The following is a 23,995-nucleotide window of genomic DNA, read 5'->3' as shown; positions in this document are numbered from 1 at the left end:
CTTACTGAGTTGAATTATGTTCACTGGAAACTACATTCTTGTGCTCTCTTGTCCAGATACTGCTGGGATCCTTGCTGGCTACAGACACCTCAAGATTTAAATGGAAGTATCTACCTCTTGCTGCATCTTCATTTTTTGTTAACAGTAGTTCCTGAAATTCTTAGAATTGGTGATTCAGCAGATTAAAATTGCTTAAAGATATAAATGAAATTTACACTTGGAGCAGAAGTGCTAGTAAATCACAGGGCATTCGTGACATTCTGAATAAGCATGGAATAAACAATATTATTAGCTGGAGACTAAATAGTTTCTAAGTAGTTGAATAGCCTCTAAATACAGACCTGGATGTTTGGATCAAGTATTACCAGCATGCAGATATAACCCACATCTTACGCTATGCAACACAAATGAACAGCATCCATGACAGCAAAGGTCTTACTCAAGCAAAACACAAATTTAGAGACTGTTCTTGTATCACACAGTATCACAGTATGCTAGAGATTGGAAGGGACCTCGAAAGATCATCTAGTCCAATCCCCCTGAAGGAGCAGGAACACCTAGATAGTGTTACACAGGAATGTGTCCAAGCGGGTTTTGAATGTCTCCAGGGAAGGAGACTCCACAACCTCCCTGGGCAGCCTGTTCCAGTGTTCCGTCACCCTCACTGAGAAGAAGTTTCTTCTCAAGTTTAAGTGGAACCTCTTGTGTTCCAGTTTGTACCCATTACCCCTTGTCCTATCATTGTTTGCCACTGAGTAGAGCCTGGCTCCATCCTCGTGACACTCCCCCTTTATATATTTATAGACACTTATAAGATCACCCCTCAGTCTCCTCTTCTCCAAACTATAGAGACCCAGCTCCCTCAGTCTTTCCTCATAAGGGAGATGCTCCACTCCCCTAATCATCTTTGTTGCCCTTCGCTGGACTCTCTCCAGCAGGTCCCTGTCCTTCTTGAACTGAGGGGCCCAGAACTGGACACAATATTCCAGATGGGGTCTCACCAGGGCAGAGTAGAGGGGAAGGAGGACCTCTCTCGACCTACTAACCACCCCCCTTCTAATACACCCCAGGATGCCATTGGCCTTCTTAGCCACAAGGGCACAGTGTTGGCCCATGGTCATCCTGTCGTCCACTAGGACCCCCAGGTCCCTCTCCCCTACACTGCTCTCTAACAGGTCGTTCCCCAACCTATACTGGAACCTGGGGTTGTTCCTGCCCAGATGCAGGACTCTACACTTTCCCTTGTTATATTTCATCAAGTTATTCCCTGCCCAATTCTCCAGTCTGTCCAGGTCTCGCTGCATGGCAGCACAGCCTTCTGGCGTGTCAGCCACTCCTCCCAGCTTAGTGTCATCAGCAAACTTGCTGATAGTACACTCAATTCCCTCATCTAAATCATTGATAAATATATTAAATAATACTGGTCCCAGTACTGACCCTTGAGGCACTCCACTAGTTACAGGCCTCCAACTAGACTCAGCCCCGTAGACTACAACTCTCTGGCTTCTCTCCTTCAGCCAGTTCGCAGTCCACCTCACTACCTGATCATCCAGTCCACACTTCCTCAATTTAGCTGTGAGGATGCTGTGGGAGACTGTGTCAAATGCTTTGCTGAAGTCAAGGTAGACCACATCCACCGCTCTGCCATCATCCATCCACCGTGTTATTTCCTCATAAAAGGCTAAGAGATTGGTCAAACATGATTTCCCCCTGGTGAAGCCATGTTGACTGCCCCTCATAACCTTCTTATCCTTGATATGCCTTAAGATGGCACCAAGGATAAGGTGTTCCATCACTTTCCCAGGGATGGAGGTGAGGCTGACCGGTCTATAGTTACCCGCGTCCTCCTTGCCCTTTTTGAAGACTGGAGTGACATTTGCTTTCCTCCAGTCCTCAGGCACCTCTCCCGTTTCCCAAGACTTGGTAAAGATGATGGAGAGTGGTCTAGCAATGACTTCCGCCAGTTCCCTCAGCACCCGCGGGTGCATCCCATCTGGACCCATGGATTTATGGATGTCCAGATTGCTCAACTGGTCTCTAACGCATTCCTCATCGACTAAGGCAAACCGCTCCGTTGACCTGACTTCATCTAAGGTCTCAGGGGTACAGGGCTCTTCAGGACTGCCTGCAGCAGAGTAGACAGAGACAAAGAAGGCATTCAGTAACTCTGCCATCTCTGTATCTTCTGTCACCAGGGCACCCATCCCGTTCATCAGTGGGCCTACATTGCCTCTGGTGTTAGTTTTGTCTGCCATGTATTTGAAAAAGCTCTTTTTGCTGTCCTTGACCCTTCTCGCCAGGTTTAATTCTAAGGATGCTTTAGTCCTCCTAGCTGTCTTCCTACATCCTCTAGCAGCAGCCTTATATTCCTCCCAAGTGGCCAGCCCCTCCTTCCATGACCTGTAAACTCTCCTCTTCCACTTGAGCATACCCAGCAATTCCCTATTTAGCCACGCAGGTCTCCTGGCCCTCTTCCTTGACTTCCTACGTGTCGGGATGCTCCGATCTTGAGCTCGGAAAAAGCAATCCTTGAATGTCAACCAACTATCTTGGGCCCCTTTACCTTCAAGCAGCCTTGCCCATGGGATTTCCCCTAGCAATTGCTTGAAAAGGCCAAAGTTTGCCCTGCTAAAGTCCAGGGTTGCAATTCTACTTGGTATTCTACTAGTCCTATCACACAAGATCCTGAACTCCACCATCTCGTGGTCGCTGCAACCAAGGCAGCCCTGAACCCTTACTGCTTCGACCAGATCCTCCTTGTTAGTGAGGATGAGATCCAGCAGCGCTCCTCTCCTGGTCGGCTCATCCACCATTTGCAGGAGGAAGTTATCATCCATGTACTTAATGTTAACTATGTGTTTAACTGTTATTTGGATCAGGGCCTATCTTTATGGAGAGAATAAATTAATGTGAAGCCTGAACCAGCTTTTACCCTCAGGAGAATAAATCTGACCATCTGAAGACCTTGAAAACGTATTTGTGTGGTAAGTGCTTGAAGAATAAATTCCTGTTTCCTGCAATATCAAGATAGTATTTCCCATATGTGTTTATTGGATGACTCCTCTTTGGGTACCTGCTGTAGGAGTTGAATATGAATCATTTTTATTCAGCATTAAAAATCTTCAAAAATGCTATCAATTTCACCATATATAGACTCATAGAATAATTAGGGTTAGAAAGGACCTTAAGATCATCTAGTTCCACCCCTCCTGCCATGGGCAGGGACACCTCACACTAAACCATGCCATCCAAGGCTTCATCCAGCCTGGCCTTGAACACTGCCAGGGATGGAGCATTCACAACCTCCCTGGGCAACCCATTCCAGTACCTCACCTAAAAGCCTTGCAAATATATCTGGTTCTGTATGTGACTCTGAAGACCTTTTATTTAGTTAGGGTAACAGCAAAGGAATAATTTCAGTGGCATGTTTCCAATAAAAGAAGAATCTGGAGTGCAGTGACAGCATTGGCTATACATGGTCATACAGTGATTGATGCCAAGGCTAAAGTAGCACTAAACATGAAAGGAAGTGATTGAGAATACCTTTCCTCTGCATGTGTAAAATAAAATTGTTTTTGTAAAACTCTGGTTTTCTCTGAATAAAAGTGAGAAGAAAATTCCCAGGCAGAGCTATGCAAAAAACGATTTTGCACAATCTTCTTCATACAATCAGAGGAAAACCGTTTTTGTGCAATTTTTGCAAAAAAACCCACAAAACAAACCTCCCAGAAGCTGTTACCGTTTTGTGTTAAATGCTTGCATACAAGTAATAGCTCTTTCTTTTTTAGATTTGTACTTGGACCCCATAAGTAATGTAAAGGGAAAAAACAAGTGTTTACCATGATTCCATTTCTAAGAATGCAGCATTGTTCTTATTCCTCAAAAATAAAGAATGTACCTAATGTCCCTCCAGCTAGTTAGATTATTGGTCTCCCATCTCACAAAAATAATTATGAAGAGACAGATTTCAAACATAAACCAATGTTCATAAATGAGCAAAAGTCCTCATCTTTTGTTCATGCTGTAAAAGATGCATACAGATTTGTGATTCATATATGTTAACTAAATCTAACCAAGAGATCAAAAAAATGGACAAATCAATATACTTCAATTTGCTATAATGCAGTCTCATGACTCCATCTGCATAGCACATAGTGTTCAACTGGAAAAAAGAAAACCCCCACAGCTCCTATTAACCCTCCCTTCACTTCTAGTAAAGGTAGATTAAGGGGCAGAAAACTGTAGTAACAGGCTCTGCCTCACAAAAACAGAGGCTAAGATAAAATAGCTCTAATCTGTGTATTTCTGAGAAAGCATCTGTCTGCATATGGTTATTGTCTGATATATCATTAAGTTTACTGGAAGCACAGCCAACTTTCTGTGTTTGCAAACTCTGATATTATTTTTACCTAAAAAAATAATATCTCTGAATATTAACTGACATTTTAGCAAAACAAAATAAAAAATCATTAAGAGAAAACTACAAAATAAACATCAAAAGAAATAGAAAAGTAATTTTTTTTTTTATTATGCATGAACTGCAAAAATGAAATACAAGTATATACTGTACCTTGGTTTACCTGTAAGGGACACACACCTGACAAAAGGCAATCTTCACATCCAGAGTAGGTTCACCACAATAATACAAGAAATGGCGGCTCATAAATACCTGCAATTAAAAAAAAGTAGACATAGAAATCTTGTATGTCTGCTGATGTGCAAGTACAGTGCAGATGTATCCATATTTAGATTATAAAACTGAGTTGCTACCCAGCTTGTGAAGAACAGAAATCAGCTACAACATTGACCTGTAAATAGACTCTAAATTCTAGTTGGTGGTCATCAAGGTTTTGGCCTCAACTATGACCTGGTAAATCTTCAAAATTTTACAGTAACTGATGCCATTACCTCTAAGTTTATTATGTCACTTGTATTTCTAAATCAACAAAAATAAAATTCAGGTCAATAATGTTCTAAACAATGTGGGAAAGAAAAAAGTCTTAAGTTGGCAATTATTACAAAAGTTATAGGAATTGAAAGACTAATTACATCATGTATAAATTCATGGCACTACCACTTTATAAATATTATATGTAGTTCCGGGTCTCATCGTAACATCTTACAAATAGAAGTTACAGAAAAGGGCGATAAGAAATGTTCAAAGCATATTCAGATTCATTACACGAAACAACTGCACAGACAGAATTTTGTTTTTAGCCTAGAAAATTGCTGTTTGAGTGGAGATATGCTAGAGATCCATAAAATGAGCGTAATACTGAAAAGTTAAGAGGAAAACACTGTCCCCGATGTTGTTTTTTTTTTTTTGTTTTTGTGGTTTGTTTGGTTTGGGTTGTTTGCTTGTTTCTTTGTTTAATTTATTTATTTTAATTAAAAGAAGTTTGTGGCAACGAACTAAGTTCTCAAACAGCAGATTCAGAATCAGCAGTAGGAGAGAGTTCTTCATACGCTGTTTCACCACGCTGCAAAACTCCCTGCTTAGCACTCTTGTGGATGTCAGAGGTCAATGTAAGTCCTAGTATGATGCAGCAAATTCACATAATAAGGAATCTGCTGAAGGCTATTAACCTCAAAAATATCATCTCTGACTCAAGACAAGTCTGAGTCACAGTCTGCCACTATATGCTCACCCTATTTTTAAGATTCTGTCCAGTCTAGCCATACACTAGACTAGACAGGCCTCTGTGTGTACCCTATTACAGCTGTTTTAAATTAATTCCATAGCACTACATTCAGCTCTAACCAATCCTTTCCTAACTGCAGTCTAGCATGGGACATCCACAAAAATACCCCATAGTAATGTAATGCTCTCAGGTTGAAATAAGACTTTGGAGCACACTGATTTTTCTGCAGAGCTCAAAAAGCCCCCTAAGACAGACAAACAAACAAACAAACATTAAAAGTTTTAACAGCACCAATAAAAAAACAGAAACTTTTATGTAAAAAGAGACAAATAATATAGACAAATTTTGGAACATACATGTTTTTATTTTAAATATAAGCTCATTGTAAAGACTTATAAAGCAAAGAAATGCAGCCATCACTCCACTGAGATATGGCCATGATCCTGAAACACCACGTGTGTCATTACAGCACGTTGCTTCAATAGGAACAATTAACTAACTTCTGGTATAAATATAAGGAAGAGAAGACTTAATTTGGAGTACCTTTATCTCACACAAGCTCATTGTGACTTAAGAAACTCTAAGGAAGTATTCACGAATACTTGCATCATGTGTTCCCACATGTGTTTAATTTTTAATGAATGAGTGAATAATCCTGTTATGAAAGCAAGTGTATGACCTTGTTTTGCATCATGTTACAGTGTCTGAGACTGCTGCCTCATTGCCCAGTGAGTCACTACCGGAGCCTCACATTCCACAGAGGGTTTATATTAAAACGAGAGGGAGAAAGAAAGATATAAGCAGAGCTTTTAACATTAGTCATATTGCCAGTGTTTTCTGGAAAGCCAGCAGATAATTATACTCTCACACTGCCAGTATATGTACTATGAAATCCTATTGGTTGGATGAATTGTATTACTATAATAATAACTGGAGTGTCGTTATAACATACCACGTTCAAGACAAAGTCTAATAGTGGAAGGTGAAGAAAGGAAGGGAAGGGAACTGGGGAAATTTGATTCTTCAGTGAATTTGCTGTGAGGATCTATTGAGAAGACATTTTGTATTGCATACGCATTTCTAGTCGTACACGGTGCCTCAGCTTTCCACAGGAGTGACTGTCACTGTTAATAGTCACCCTGGGGCAGAGCAGTAGACTGGTGAATTTTATGAACTGGAATACATTTTCCACTTTATTATGTTGTCCTTGTATGCAGTTACTGCTTAAAAAATAATAGAAGTATGATATGTTTTAATAGCCCAGATCAATACTCATATTCTTCTGTGCATAAGATATATCAAATGAATCGCTAGACAGCTGAGATACGCCAATTGTACAGCAGGAATCAGGATAACTTTCTGTAGCGCAGAGGTCTGTGTATAGCCAGAATGTGTATACCCAGGGAAAACTGATTTTGTGTTTACATAATGTGTGTCTTCATATAGTGAAATCATATGAGATTCTCTTCAGTGCCCTGTAAGTAAATACACATGTACGTAACTTTTAATTTCTTCACACAGAAAACACATTCACGTTCAACTGTGTAAATACCCTTGATCATATCTCCTCTGGTGGTAGCTGACACCATGCCAGTAGAGACTTTGACAGTGTCGGTGTAAAGAGCATAAAGAACTGGTTTGATGATGAGATAATTGTGTCAAAACATAAAGCAGTTATATAAAAAAAGAAACTAGTAACAAACAGCCTCATTCACTAGGGAACTGAGCTTTAGGTGAGAGCATAAGTATCTACTATTTCTTTACTTCTGGTGCTTTATCTTTTCACACTTGAGCAAAATGACTCAGGGTGGGAAGAACTGCAGGAACAGAACAACAAAACACCTCATAATAACCCAGGCTGACATCCAGCTGTGAAGCCAAAAGTTGCAGTAGCATCACAGAGAAAAAAACCTGTCAAGGAAACACCAACACCACTACTGGATCTCAAATTTTCATCACAAGCAAGGCATCTGTATGCCAGAACCTGTAAAAACATACAAGTCTCAGCAGTAAATATATGATCTCCTTTCAGGCAAGATACTAGAAGGCAATGAAGTAGAAGAAAGTAGACATGCAGGCAAGAATAAGAAAATCCTGAAAATCCTCTGAGCTTCCAGTGGAACAGCCCCAAAAGAACTGCTGCCTGGGACTGTGAAGATAACAAGGGGCTTGTCCTCTACCTGACCTGCTGCTTTGCCATCCTCTTCTTCACTCCATTCCTTCTCCTTATCAAGAGCTACTCTTCCAAAGAGAATATGGGCTAATGACATGACTCAATTTCAAGCATGAACTTCCGCTTCCCCTCAGTGCTGCTATGAAATCTGCCTTTTCTGGGGAAGGACTGTTTATTTTTAATGATGTTTATCTTTCTCTCTAGGGATCAGCGGGATTATCTCATTATTAGTCAAACAGCTTTTTGAAGACTGAAAGGATTAAATCAATACTATCAGTATAATAATTGAGAGCAGAGAGGGAGCTGTGCAATGACAGTAGACAAAACAGACTGGAAAACCAATAGTAACTGTAGTTCTCAATTACAGCCTCTGGCAGTAAAACTTTCTGATTGTCCTTGAATTCTTTCCTCACCCTCAAATCTCTAGCCAGTGAATGTCCAAGCAATTTGGCAGGCAGTCTCTTAGCCTAGGAAGCCTTGTTTTCCCTCCCAAACTGGACTACTGTTCACATCATTGGCTTCTGCTTTGTAAGTGGAAAGCCTGTGCTTGCGTTAGGCCCATAGATGCAAACACTGAGCCTAAGGGCCCTGAACTGTTTCTGTGCTTGTCTGAGGAGAGTCTCAGCACTTGCACCCACCATGTTGCCTCTGAGCTGCTTCTCTGGCTGACACTTAACAAACTTTTGTCTGGAAAAAGCATCACAGTCACTTTCTTTTCAGAAAATACTTCCAGGATGGTTTCTCATCCCCATATCTCCTAATCAACAAGCACGCACAGTAGACATTGCTGTGGCCTGTCAAAGAATATTAAAGCTTTTTTTGTAACAATTTTGAAGACAAAAATGGAGCCTCAGGAAAGTTCCATATAACTCTGAATGAAGAGATGCAAAGGAGCGAGCTGCCCTGCTGTGATACTACGTTCTTCATCACAGCCTAGACAAGCAGGACTCTTTACCTCACCCCACAGCAAAATCATCTATGTCAAATACACTGATTCAGGGTTGAAGCAAGGTTCTTGATGAGAAAAGCTGCAGTAGCTGTTAGACATGTATTTAAACTGGTGTTGCTGCTGTTGAAATGAATCAATTCCCAAACTACCTGCAGTGCTGTTCTCCTCCCACACTCCTGCAGCTCTACTCTGTCTGAGGGTTGTTTACATGTCCTATAGCAAAATGAATTGCAATCCTTCAAATCCTAATGTGAAAAACAACCCTGTGAAAAAAACGTACAATAAAAAGCATGAGTTCCAATTTAAACAGAAATCAAACAGCAGCTGAAAGTACTGTAGGCAGAGCTGCTTGTATCTAAAACATCACTGAACTGGCAAGGTGTGACTGCACACTGGAAGGTTTTAACAGATTCACAGGACATCCTCCAGTAATATGCTATTATCTATTCCCAGGCCCACCAACTGTGATAATCTCAATAATAAGGGGAAACTATACACATTTGTATTAAGAGCCAAATCCAGCATTTCTGCTTATTTGATTATTACCATCTGAATACATCACATGTGCAAAATGGGTATAGTGAATGTGTTCCCTATCTTCACAGGGCAGATAGGCAGATAGTTCTACACTTGTGCTACAAATGGCTAATTAAACTATTTACTGCTGCATTATTCTATTTCACTCATGAACAGAAGGATTCACAGCATGAAAAAAAAATTAAATAGGACAATCATTTAAAGTTTTAAGAAATTTGTCATGTCCCACTTCAGTGAGAGGGGGTCACTTATCAATTCAGCTGTCACTTGAAAACCTTCTTGAAAAACATTAATGTTCAAAGATTAACATTTATGAATTATTAATGCTTCCTGCTTTCAGAAAGTGTTTGAATCATTTTATGCATTTCCAGTACTTGAATTCCTCGCTCCATCTGAAAAAATATATTCTCATCACATTATCAGCTCCCTGAAGCTTTGAGTAGTCTTAAACTCCTGTAATTTTTGTCCCATTACTGAAATTTGGCTGTTCTGCTCTTTATAAACAAGGAGAACCATACAGAAGTTACAGTATATTGTCATCATAATGGATATTTCCATTTAGCATATTTGTATTCTGAATGTAATGAAGTCACATAGTGTGAGAAAACATATCAGGAGAGAATGGTAGTTTCTGACCCCCAGGCTGATACAGAATTTTATACATGGGCTCTGTCTTTAACATGCTGGATTAAGAAAGACGGGCTGCGATTTCCCCACATTTTTCCTATAATTGTTGCCAGTTATGTTTGGGATATATATGTCCAAATATCCTATCAAATCGGCCTTCAAAGACCAGACATGCTGGTTTATCAGCAATTTTCATAAAACTTTATTAATTTATTATTTTGTTTTTCACATCTAATTTAGAACACTGTAACAGCAGGGCATTGTCAATATCAGCTTCAATGAGACCCACTGCTTGGCAAAAGCTTCAAGACTTAACAGAGGATAAATATGAACTGAAATTTACAAGTGGATTAGTAATAGACAAGGAGAGTGCTTGTACTGATAAAAAAGTGTTTTTCTGTTGTGGCTGTGCTGTCATTTTAATTATTCTTGGAGTAGCTGGGGAAAGGAAGAGTGTGAACAGAGTAATTACTAAGGTTAAATCCCAGCAGAAACAGATCATGTTCCACCAGGATGAGAAGTGATGGCATGTAAAAATTTACAAGAATCATGAAAGCAACTCTAAAACAGAACTGCTGGAAAAGAGTGGTAAAGAAAGATTTTAGGAATAGCAATGAAAAGGCTTTCAGATGAAGACATGTGAATGGGGAAAGAACATACACACTGAAAAGACAGAATTGATAAGCAGGATTTCCTAATGATTACAGCACACATGCAGAAGACAGGAACAAACGAGCTCTAAGTCTGGCCTTGCTACCAGCTCCCCATGTATTCTTAAGTCAATTATTCTAAGTCAGATTTCCACACTTGACAATACCCGGTTTAAACCACCAAGTTACAATAGTCCAAGGTATCACACACCTAGGTATTACTTTTACAAACAGGTATTATCAGAGAAAGAACCTGCTCCTGTGAGGTGTTATGACAGATTAATCAGTCAGTTTATGATGACCTTGTCATAACTTCTCATACCATCTTTTCATGTGTGGCTGAATAACCTCCATTCTCTGGTGCAAATTCAAAGAGAAAATAAAATGTAGCCACCTTCTAGAGGCATTAAATTAGACTTCTCAGAAGCAGCTCTGAATTTTCATAGGATGAACCTCCAGTGGTAAGTATGCAAGACCATAGGTACTACTATCACAAAAAAAATTGAAGAAAACCAAAGTGCAAAGATCTTAGGACAATAAAACCCTTACTACTTGCCTACCATAAGATAACTACATTTACCACAATGGTTAAAGCAAAAGGTGGGTTTTTTTGGCTGCATTTTGACAAGTCAAAGGCAGAAAATTGAGGTAAGCACCTCAACACAGTTGAGTGAAACATTCTGCCCTTTCAGAAAATGGTTTTCCTCTATTTAGAAAAAAATATTAAAAAAATAAAACCAAAAAAACCGCACCAAAAAAACCCCCAAATCAAAAAAAATCAACAGCAGCAACAAAACCCAAAACAAAATGCACACAATAAAAAGCTGTTCTTTAGATAAAAGTCAGTGGTACAACTGTTTGAAGACATGCAATGAACCACACCAAAACTATTTTTAATACACTCCCAAGTAACAGCACAACCTCCAAATGTAATTCAAATTCAGTTAAATTTGCCTTCAACACAGATGGCTCTGGAACTGTATGACTGGTGAAAATTACATATATTCTATAGAATACATAGAGAAAAATAGTCAGTTACAGTCTGCACCAAGCAATGTCAAAAAAAAAAAAAAGTTTTGAATAAATGAAATTTTCTAAGCCCAGAGAGTTTGGAATTAATTTCTAATATGTTGATGTGCATGCTATTGAATCACATTCTTAATATGCTGCTCTGTTGTGCAAGTTAACCAACCCATTAATGAAGGACGCATGTAAAAAGGATGACTACCTAGTCAAAAGTAAAATTCTAACTTCAGAAGAAACGTATGAAAGGCCAGGGCACTTAGATCCAGATAAAAATCCTGTTTCATGATACCTTCATTTTCTGGCACTATGGTAGAAAGCAATTTCTATGACAGTTTCATTCAATTTAGAGGAAAAAATATGGCTTTGGTGACTTAAGAGGAAAAATTATGCAAAAAAAAAAAATAATTAGCCATGATTTTGCATATTTAATAAAAAATTATGTTATGCTTTACCGATGCTTATCTTTCCTATACCAAAGTTTGCATGGTGGAAACACTAAAACTTTTTAGGACTATGGAATAATTTGCTCAACAGACACATGTAATTATCATCATAAATTTGAAGGACCTGCACAACTGGCCACTGAATTCTAAAGCTGGCCAATTTACACTTCACAATTATTCAGGAACAGAATCACAGAATCACTCACACTGGAAGGGGCCTCGGGAAATGTATTACCCAGCCTCTCCGCTCAAACCAAGGACAGCTGCATCAGTTGTTTGCGAAGTTAGGATGCTCAATTCCTGCTTTGGTTTGTATTTATATACTAATACAATAGCTACATGACTAAAAACACTATTACTCTAAAAAATTCTAAGAGGCTTACTTCTAGAGTAAGAGCCTGTCGCCGTGAAGAGATTATGCTGTAAATTCCGCAGTTACAAACCAGCTTATTTCTCAAACAACTAAAATCCAGATTCCTTCCCTTCTGAAAAAGCTTTTCCCCTCCTAAGCACTAACATTTCTAAATTTCAATTATTGTGATATCAAAAACCCTATTAGAAGTACTCATCTCAGGGATGCAAACAGGCTTTATTGCAAAATCACTGCAAGCTGTTAATATCAAATGTCAGTTGCATCTTGTTTGAGAAAACACAGAAAATACTCTGATACTTTGTGGGTTGTGATGACTGAAAATCTAAACACTTGAAGAATAAAGTCTTAATGAGTAAGAAGAGGCCCTGTGTTTCTGATGATCAATAATTGAATCTGATATGATGTGAGACCAGAAAGAACTGCTGCTGGACTATATCCATTTACCTATGCTGCTATTGTTTAGAACAGAGAGCAGAGTAGAGGGGCAGGATCACCTCCTTTGACCTGATGGTCATGTTCCTTTTGATGCAGCCCAGCATATGGTTGGCTTTCTGGGCTGCGAGCACACACTGCTGGCTCATGTTCATTTCCTCCTTGACCAACACCCCCAAGTCCTTCTCCGCAGGGCTGCTTTGAATCTCTTCCCTGCCCAACCTGCAACTGTGCCTGGGATTGCTCTTACCCAGGTGTAGGACCTTGCACTTGGCATGGTTAAACTTCGTAAGGTTGGCATCAGCCCACCTCACAAGCATGTCAAGGTCCTCTGAATGGCATTCCTTCCCTCCAGCGTATCAACTGAACAGCACAGCTTAATGTCATACACTGATGCTACAATTGCTATGTTCTACTAATTTTTCCCTTTTCCAAATAGGCCCTTCTCCATAAATGCCTCAGATTCAGCATGAAGTTCTTACATTAATCAAGCCCTCAACTACACAAAAATCGAAGCACAGCACCCTACGCTTTTACTGATACCCAACTTCTTCATGCCTGACACACAATTTTCAAAAAACTTAGCTTACTATGTTTAGCAGCTAGACCAAAAATAAACCAAAAAGGAAATAAAACTATCCATTACTAAAAGGAACATTAATGGCAATTATATATCCAATCAATACAATTCAAGTTCTAGTGTCTGATGAAACAATGAAAGAACTATTTAAAGAAAGCATATCTACTGCTGCCAAGTGGTGTTGCTGCAACAGTGTAATTTGCTTTCCTATAAGAAAGTCGGAAATACAGTGGCTGATTAATACAAAGATACAGAATCATGAAGGTTATTGTTTGTTAGCTGCTACACAAAGCACAAACTAGAACATTAGAAACAGAATTTACAGTTTTGTGAACTGAAAACAGACTGGACAGGTAAGAAGCAATTAAAATAAAGTCACATTCCTGTCAGGCTTTTGTATACAAGTTAAACAAGGAATGGTGCATTAGAACTCAAAGGCTAACTGGCACAAGAAATTAATTTGTTTGTTTGTTTTTCTGTGTTCTGTAGCATTGGAACAAAGTGACTTTGATAAAGTCAGAGGGTGGGAATTTGAGACTGTAAGTAGAAACACTTCTTTATGTACATTTCCTTTTAGATTAAGGAACTGATTCAGGGCCCTCCTGTTTGAGGCATACTGTGCAGGTAATGTCCTATATGGTTATTTACAGATTCTTATACTGTGAATCTTCTGTGAGAGACCATTAGAAGCAGATACAAGCCAGACAGCCAGAGCACTCCCCTGTTCTGGCTTCGCTGCAGCAGAAACTTTGCATCTCTGTTGTATGTACTGCAGCAGCCTTTTCAAGGTTTTTTTTCTCCACCATTTCAGATAATTTATTTAGACTCACTCTCTGATTCAGTGTTCTTCCATTTTTTATCGGCTGTCATGGATGCAGTAAAGGAACAGAACAAGAGATACCAGGCAGAAGTGTTGAACTTGTTGAATCCTATGGCCAGACTCCATTAGTTTTGTATGCTGGCTCACTTCAAATATCACCCCACAAAACACTGACCCTTCACAGGGACCAGCAGTTTATTCCAATGGGCAAGGACTTTATAGAGCTGGGATGTAGCACACAGAACTGTACATTAAAATAATCCTAACTTTGATTCTTTTCCCAAGTGTGAAAAAGCCAGCAGGAATCATACATGCCAAATTTAATGTACAGAAGTACCTTTTTGCCAAGTGTCACATGGCACAAAGCAACTCTGGTGAAGTTAAAACAGCAACATTGCAAAAAGATAACTCTGCTGCAAAATACTTCTTTGTAGTTGTTGTTTCTTTTGTAATAAATAAAAACACCGTGGCATGAAAAACATTTCCACATTTTCATGGGCCATCAAGTTCTTCTCTAGCTGCAACTGCAGAGTTATTTTTTTACTTACATATCTCAATTTCACTTTCTGAAAGGAAATCGTTTTCTCTCTCTCTCTGAGTTTCCATCACATTAGAGTTTTCATCATATCATAACCTTGGAGACACACAACAGAATATGGAAGGAATATAGAGACATGTTTGGAAATACTTTGCTGTGTGGCAGAATGTTGAATGATACGAGGTACTTGGAGATCAACCTTTTACATCAGACACTATCTATTTAAAAAGGGTACCATCCATTCCAGATCGAAAAATTTGAATGCAGTTTTTTATAAACCATTCATTAAAACAACCGAAGAGAGAGGAAGAGGGAAAGTGATTCAGGGAGGTGAAATAATACAGCAACATGAAAGTGTCTACAGTACTGAAATGGAAGGCAGCACATAAAAATTCCAGTAATAATATAAAAACTTCACATCACTGCAAAGTAAGCTGAAAGTGTAAGGGTAGAGGTACCCCCAGCATGTTTTTTTTTAACCAAAGACCACCTTCTCCTAGCACTTCGGTAAGAAAGAAGGAACCAAAAAGGCAAACTGGGAAATTGCCTAGATAAAACTGTTTAGGAAAAGAGAAAATGGAAAGTGAAACAGGCTGTTTTGTATTTTCTTCCTTCTCACTGCCACCAACAAAGAGATACTAGCTCATAACAAAACAGCAATGTAAATGATCTTTATTTTGTCCAACCCTTTGCACTTGATTAATTCTACTCCCTATAAATTGTTAACCCACTTGACTATTACTCATCCCAGGTAGACTGTAAGCTAACACACTACACATTCTGTAAAGTTTTGTGCACACATGCCATCAGATCAGTAATACATAGCACTAATAATAATCACATATAATGCATAATACACATGGTCATCTAAAGAAGAGAAAGTTCTTAAGGGAGATATAAGCCCACATGCCCTTTTTGTTCTAGGAAAACCTCAGCAATGTAGTGTGTGTCCAAGGCATGTTTCCTAGATGTTTCCTAGAGCTCCCTTGAGGACAGCATAGCTTTACACTGGCCACAGTGGAGGCCTGCACCCATAAAGCATAACACAGCCCTCACACAGTACCACTGGAGTGCTGGCATTCACTCTTGTAAAGTAGAAATCTAAACATGAATGAAAAATTTAGAACTTGGTCATATGCCAGGGCTCTAGAGATTTAGCCAAGGTTTCAGGGGTTTAATGTGGTTTTCAGTTGACAGCCCTTATTAAGGGGTTGAACTAGGGATCATTTTCTGTTTCTGAAACATCTGTTGTCCAGTAAAGTCACAATTACACTTAGCTCTTTTCTTGCTTCAGTAACGATTATATAATACAAGAAAGCAATGGCCATTTGAACAAGCAACAGACCAGCAAATGTAAGTTTCTGGATTCACTTCCTGGTGCTTTTACACTTCAGCTACAAATGTAAACATACAAGAACTATGTATATATAAAATATATAAATACTTTTCTTAAACTGTAGCAGATAAATGTCTCAAAGCTGATGGGCAGTTATCTCTAATTTGCAAATGGAATTTGAACTAGATAGCTTAAAGTCAGTTAAAGTATTTTTTCCCTGAAGCATCTGTCAGCTGTGTCTACTACATCATCCACTGGGGTGGCCCAGCTGGCAGTCTGTGCCTGCAGGCTGCTCACACTAAGGTACCTGCCCTTCTCTGAGGCAAGTGGCTGTTGCTGCTGCCATAGTGAGAGGTATTATTTTGTGCCTGCACATGAACCATTGCCATTACTCCATTCATACAGCATTTTAAGACTGACTTTTTCTCTGTTCCAATTTCCAGAAGGTTATGAATTTCCATGATTTCTTGTTCTCTTGAACCTCCCGAAGGCCACAAGTCCAGAATACAAGCATAAGCAGACAGCGCACTACTCTGCTGCCTACTTTTCAATGCCAAGCTGAAAAAATGTTCTGAAGGACACTAATTTCCTGTATCATAAACAAGACTGAGCCTTGCTTCCTAAATGAGAGTGGATGCCCAGAGAATCAGATGTGACTGCCCCTAAATATTTTCTGATATCATTTCCAGCTTCCATAAGCTGCATTTATGACAAATCAACTTAAATCAAACTGACCTGACATCGCTTGCAAGGAATTATCCTGCTGCGAGACAGATGATTGATTTCTTTTCTCCATTTCAAAGTGGTAACATGAACTACTACAACATGCAATGAATGTCATGAAGCTGCTCCACACAAAAACAACATATTGTCCATAAAAACACATGAATTTAAAGAGGAAATTTGCTACACATGGTTTCCATCATCCTGTATACTGCTGGTCAGAGCATACTTATTTACCCTTACATAAACACTTTGCAATAACGCGCATAGTTCATATATTCCATGGGTAATTGACTGTTAACTGTTTCTTACCAAAATCAGAGACAGGTTCAGTGATACTCCACAGGGAGAAAAATGATGATAAAGAAACCATCTTTTAGACTCTTCTCCTCACCCCTACTCCCAAAAATAAGTACAATGTGCTAAGCAAAGTAGGAGCTGATGTTTTACAAAAATAGGTTTACAACACTCCCCAGGAGCTCTTCCACACACATTTGACAGATAATAAAACTAAGGCACCAGCAAAATAAATGACATGTCCACTCAGTCAGGAACAGCAGCCTGGGTTTAATCCACCTACTGAAAGCACCAATGAACGCTAATGTAAATAGGATGGGTCAAATTCCTAAACATAATAAAAGTTAAGTAAAACTGGGTTTCATTGAAACCCATATCCTTCTGACAGTTTCCCCAGCAACAAAGAAACAAAATCCAGTTCTGCTTGCACAGACAAGCACTTTCTCTTTTTGTATTTAAGTTTAGAATCTAAACATTTTGGAGTGGAGAAATGAGCAGCTGAATAAACTGATACATTTCTCTGTAACATGTAGTATTTTCATAATCTAGGTTTTGGGGAATTTTTACTCTCTGTTTTTAGGACGTGTTTCTGGGTTTTAGTGCGAAATCAAATGGATCCACGAATAATAACAGACTCCATATTCTTTTGAGTGGCAGGGAGTTTTAATCATAGTTATCATTATCAGACTAATGTATGAGCACTTAAAGATGAACTAAAACTAGTCACATTATACTGGGCACTACTAACTCATCTTTCATATTATCATTTACACTATTATTATATTCTGTTTATATTATAATATTACACATCTGTACTACACATAAAAGAATATTACAAGTGTATTGAAACCTTGATTTTTGCAAAAAAATTAAATATGGGCCTAAAGAAAATACCAGCATATGAAATATCCTCTAGACCACAGAGGCAAATGTGTGTAAGGCTTTGCATAGGATCCACAGTTGCACAGTCATGCTCATGGAAGGGAAGTAATACTGGAATTAGATTTAGAGGTGAAACTTCACAGTAACATGCACAGCTAAATAGGTCAGGTCTACAGAATGCAGCCTACCTCACCCACACACTGTCCAGGCTTTGAGCCATCATGCAAAAAGCCATATTCATTCAGTGCTTTCCAAAGGTTCATTGACTGGTCAAATCAAAACCAGCTCTGTCATAACACTTATGCATTTTTCATAAATGAGTTCTTTGGTCACAATCAGTTCTCCCTCACAGGGGCAGACTACAAGCAATAGCTACAAACAGTAAACTACAGAACACCTTTGGAAAATGTCTCTTCTCCTGTACTAATTCTCTTTGTTTTACTTTTTCTGCATTTTTATAGTATACTCATCACAGCGCAATATGAACATTTCACAAACACGTAAAATCTCTATAGTAGTTAACTTCTTTTGCAGGGATTTTCCTTTGTATTAAGCTTATTTTTATCAGTAACAAGGAGGCCCCAGACGGCTTACCAGGGATAGGATAGTGACAGTGAAGTTACATTTTGTCCAGGTGACTTGTAATTGTTCTGTTCTGAGATCTTCCCAGGAAGAGCTGCAAATCTGGGGACCAATGCTCAGCAAATGCAGCCTGGAGAAGTTTCACCTCGTCCCAGCGGAAGACAGCTGTCAAAGGAGTTAAGACATGCAGGGTTAGGGAAGTCTGGGTCTGATTTGGGGCAGTTAGCTCCTTTAGGGACTATTTTTTTCCATTTTACTATGCTCCAATTCAAAGCAGCACAGATAACTTGAGCAAGGGATACTGAGTGGTCCATTTTCTCCCGTTAAAATAGCTGTTTTCTTTCAAACCCTCTGCAGCCTTTCTAAAGTCAGTACTTTCACCCACTAGCATACTCTTAGATTAAAAAAGCCTGGAAGTCACTACTGTGCATTCTGATAGTCAGTGACTGCAATATCTTGTTCAAATCCAGGTAGAGGACATTTCTGTAGTTGTGGACCTTTGGGAACAGAGAATAGTCCAAAAGGTAAATAAACAATATGCTATTCTTTAAACGTGCCATTGTACAGTAATAAGTCCACATCCTGAATATTCTTTCTGCAGAGAACTGAAGGCCTATAGTAAAAGGAAAATTCCTTTGTTGGAGAAATAAAGAAACCTGAGGAAAGGTAAATTAAAACTCCCAAAACATCAGAGCTGAAATATTCGAGTATAAATTTAAGAGGCAATCGATAAAATCTTAGCAACTGCATATTGATGAGGAAAGGTGAGAAAGATGCATTGTTCACTTTTTAAGAATAATATTGACACTTCAATTTTTACCATACCCATGAAATTACAGTAGCTATTTACCTATCTACCTTTTTTTTGGCCCTATCAGCTATACATTTCATCTTTCTCTCTGCTGTCCTGAGCAATAGTAGAACGTTTTATAATCTAGAGAATGTGGGAGCTGAGGGCAATGGCAACCAACAGCTTCTCCCATTAACTTAATTCTTAAAAGTCACTCTTAAGATGATCCGTCAAAATATGCACTTCAGACCATATGTGTACTGTATGCCACATCTGACTTAAAGTGTAAACTTTAAAAGGAACAAGTAGCTGTTTAAAGACCTTAAAAACATCCTTATACATCAGTGAAAAAAACAAGGAAATATCTGTAGATTCAAGAGCCTTCACATCTTCAAAACCAGCATCCGTAAGCATACTCTGCTTTCTACACAGTCATGGAAGATTAAGCTCATGTCGCAAACCACTGTGCAAAGCCAAGAATAGAAGATTAGTAACATTTCCTTTCCTCTTTCTTGTTATATGTGATTTTATGTTTTTCACATTATTCTGATATTTCTGGTAACAGAACTATGAAAATACTGCTGCAGGAGACACCAGTAAACTATCTAGTCTATATTTCTGCCCGACAGCAGGATCAACTGTAATTCTTTCTGACAGATATTTTCATAACTTCTTCTTCATAATGGAACATGCCCTTGAAATTTACATTGCATTCAGTGGAGGATTTCCTGTTTATAAATAAAATCTGTATCATGGGAACAGTGCTCAGCAGAATGTTAGGCTTACAAAGATATAAAAGAAGTCACAGAAAATTTATGTACTCTGGGCCAAATCAACCACTAGTAGAAAGGTTAATCAGGGTTAGGTCCACCTCCATAATTAATTAGTCTATGTCCCCTATACAAAACATTGAGAGTTTTACCCTTTAATGAGGAGCCTGCATGATTAGTATACTGTGTTGCTTTACACATGCCAAATGTGATTTTAAACAGCCACTGTACTTGAATTACTGATGAAACAACCCTACTATAAGAGTTCAATGTTTCACTTAAGTCAAGGAGCTTTCTTATCAACTTCCCAACAACCAGAGAAACTACAGCCAACAAGACTTGATCTTCACTCTCCAAAGCACTTTTCCTCCACATTTGCACCAAGTTTAACAACACTATGAGTAAATGCCTTTGCATGGTGTATTTATCCCTGGATTCTGAGAGCCTTTCAGACATGGACTATTAACCAGTAACTATTTATGGTTGGTTTGTTTGAGATGGTTTCATTTTGGTTTTAAATTTTCAGTGTCACTCTAAATGTAACCACAGGAACTATCAATTTCTGCTCAACAAAGGATGAATGCTTAGTCCAAGAGCTCATAAAACATCTCTGGAAGACACAAGAAAGCAGGTAGCTGAAAGAGCATCTTATTGCAGTGCATTTCCTTTGTATGGGGATGACCTTTAACACTCCCTACAGCATTTTCAAGGCCCATCTTCCATGGTGTGACTCTAGGGTTGCTCAGTGCAACTTATTACAGCTTGGGACTGTATCATGTTGGGACTGGCACTGTTCAACATCTTTGTTGGTGACATGGGCAGTGGGATTGAGTGCACCCTTAGCAAGTTTGCAGTGTTCGGGATTTTAGGGGGTAGTGTTTTTTGATAGACAGAACTTACCTACAATACTTGAATGGTTAGAGAAGGTCATCAGATCCTTCTCTACACTAGCCAGCATGTGCTGTTCAATAGTTAATGAATCCTGAAGAACATTCAACCATGATGCTCAAAAGAAATCTCTATCCTACTGTTAAGCAGGATGCTGTTTATCAGTCTGTACATTGAAATAGATGTTGTACAAATGAAATTCACAGCATCAGCAATAATGAATCAGATGCTTAAAAAGCTCATCAAAGCAAGATGGGCACCTCCAATTCCCAATCAGAAAGGCGCACTAAACCACTTACAGAAAGACATTTCCATTTCCAAGACATTTTAGTGAATTCATGCCTGCTCCTGGCTGCATTTCAATGAAGATAAAAATAAAATGACATGTACACTACACCAGCTCCACAGTAGGAGCACTTCCATGACTGGGAATAGTAGAGACAATTACTGAATCAGAACTTCTCAAAGACTTCTGCAGAGTCAGCAGAGCACAAAGCAGATGTTGCTGCTGACAGGACAGAAACTAAATTTGCAAGAAGTCTACTTGGAGTTGGAAGAGAAGAAGGGAAAAAAGAGAAAAGGAATGTGATCACCACAAGCCCACAAATTTTACAAGTCTTTTCAAGCAAATTTCAAAGCTGTAATGGAAGGATAATTTTAAAACCAACCACCACCAGTACAGAAGCAGAGTTTTGTTGTGATTATAAATAATCCTTAGCAACAGAAATATATCACTCATCTGCGTAAGTCCGTAACATAGTGTAGCCCTTCCAGCTTCAGGTGACTGTCACTCTCAAAAGGATATGAGCCACTGCCCAGCATGACCAGCCTTTACTCACTTTTCTACTGCTACTACTGGCAACTCTTACTATGGTATCACAAAATCCGATAGTACTTCTTGCTCTTCTCAAAGCTTCAGGTTAAGAGTTTTAACTTTCATTTAAAAGATGTTTCTGTCCCTCACAGTTGCAGAAAGACAACAGAGAACACACTTAACAGTCTTAAAGATGAAAACCAAGAACACACAAAGATTCTCCTTTTAGAAACAAAATGCCCCAATAATTTTTTTAGACTTCTACTCATGATTTAGAAATAAATGGAGACAAATATTCACTTACAAATGGAAAGCAGATGTAGGCATATGCTTATTTAACCAACCTGTAGCTACAAATTCATGACGATTTCTTTTCTTGACAAGATTTCTTCCTCTAACATCAGTATTTGAAGGAAACTGTACTGTTTATTTCAGGGAAAGGAAAAGCAGGGTCATTGGTGACTAGTATCAGTCACTACCAGTGAAGGCTTAATGAAATTTTTCACTATGCAAGAGCTTCTTTACCATGATTGTTAAAATAAAGGTCAGAGTAAGTGAAGAATCCAAACAAAGGCATGCGAACAGGATGGACAGTTTATCTACTGACAAAACTCATCACTGAAAGAAAATTCTGCAGCATTAACTAAGGGTTAGCTTGGAGTAATGCAGAACCAAAACACAGACAAAATCTCACCTACACTGTGACAGTGAGCACTGCAGTGCAAACATTGTAAAAAAACCTTGTCAGTGTATATGTCTGCTGCAGCCCTTTGAAGCAAAATGTATGTGACCGTCAGTGTGCTATTGAAATCTTCTTTGCTTAATCTGAATAAAATTGCATATGTGAAAGAGAAAGTGTAGGGCACCGTCTTCTAGGAGAGGATTTTATCTGTCAGGAATTACTCCAGTGTATCAGAGACACTGTGTAAAAAGAGATTTCAATGTAATTATTCTTATATAAACTTGATAAAATGATGTGGAACACTGAAAAAGTGCAAAGAAAAGACCTGCATGAAAAGTGTGAGACATTTTTTATAAGAACTATCATTCCACTTTCTCTAGACAACTCAGATTGATAGTAATACAAGATCTTGTATACATACTATTATCATAATAACATTCCAAGAATATCTCTTTGTGTTTTGTATAATATCCCTATTACAATTAAAAAAAAAACAATAAAATAAAATACAAACAAATGATAAATTGTATTCAACAAGAATGATAAATGCATTAATAAACAAATTCTGCCTGTATGATGTAGGCAAGCAAATTTGTGCCCATAAGAATAGCCAGAAATACTGTCTTGCACATGCGGTCTCATACAAAACTTTCTGAATCACAGTGCTACCAGGGTTAGTGACCTCACACGATGGCCATGCCTAAGATCTGACTACATGTTGGGACCAAAGCATGTGGGACCAACCATATGGATTTTAACTATGGATGTATGCAAGATTTTAACTCCATCAAGGGAAATAATTTTGTTACAGTTCTGTTATTTATTTATGTTTTATTTCCCTCATTATAGGTATGAATCCATGCTGTCATACTTAAACCTATTCTCTCTCACTTGTACAATATTCTAAACCCTCTACACAAAGTTACCTCTAACAATCCCCAACTACTGCAACTGAATGCTCATTGAGGAAACACTGAATAACAGTTACTTAAGATCAGTTTAAGACTGGATCAGTTTAAGCAGCTTACAGCTGGTGGAGGAGGGCAAAAGGGAGAGAGCGAGAGGGACTGACCTTTTTCGTTCTGTTTCTGTTACACTGGCCAGATCAGCCTATTTTGAAACATGTCACCACAAAGCAGTGAGGTACTGCCATCTCTGTGTGGAGGACTGTTTCACAGCATAACCCAGAATCCTTTCTGTCATTAAGCCTGGTAAGATTACTACAAAGTGGGCAAATGGCAGAAAACATGCTGAATTGCCTTGATCTACAGAAACTATGAGGCACCTGGCAGTACAGGCTATAAAATTGCTATAAAAATTAGAAGATTGGCCAAAATGTTTAGGGGCCATTCTTAACAACATCAATAGGTTTATAAACCAATAACAGATCTGAATGCAGTAAAAATGAGGCTATAAAACTTCATGAAAAGATTATACCTGG

The 23,995-nt window shown here is 38.7% G+C and overlaps 1 protein-coding gene across 7 annotated transcripts in view; it reads right to left on the bottom strand.

Annotated features, from left to right (window-relative positions):
* Positions 1–23,995, bottom strand: part of LOC133283235 (mitogen-activated protein kinase 10) — a 149,816-nt gene that overhangs the window by 75,218 nt on the left and 50,603 nt on the right. For 4 of the 7 annotated variants that reach the window (XM_061479882.1, XM_061479928.1, XM_061479874.1 and 1 more), the window contains 2 exons: positions 18,623–18,775; positions 4,598–4,669 (listed from right to left, as the gene is read on the bottom strand). In XM_061479882.1, the coding sequence (XP_061335866.1) occupies positions 4,598–4,663 (66 nt within the window). In that variant the 5' untranslated portion in view covers positions 4,664–4,669; positions 18,623–18,775. Of the gene's footprint in view, positions 1–4,570; positions 4,670–18,622; positions 18,776–22,566; positions 22,632–23,995 lie in introns of those variants that run through there. The other 3 variants (XM_061479901.1, XM_061479920.1, XM_061479911.1) reach the window with 3 other exon arrangements.

The sequence above is a fragment of the Pezoporus flaviventris genome, unplaced genomic scaffold (genome assembly GCF_033815535.1).
Source record: "Pezoporus flaviventris isolate CSIRO_AGI_PZ_B2104156 unplaced genomic scaffold, CSIRO_AGI_Pfla_v1 ptg000002l, whole genome shotgun sequence".
Lineage (NCBI taxonomy): Eukaryota > Metazoa > Chordata > Aves > Psittaciformes > Psittacidae > Pezoporus > Pezoporus flaviventris.
The sequence above is the reverse complement of the archived record's forward strand: the minus strand, read 5'-3'. Positions and strand labels throughout refer to the sequence as shown.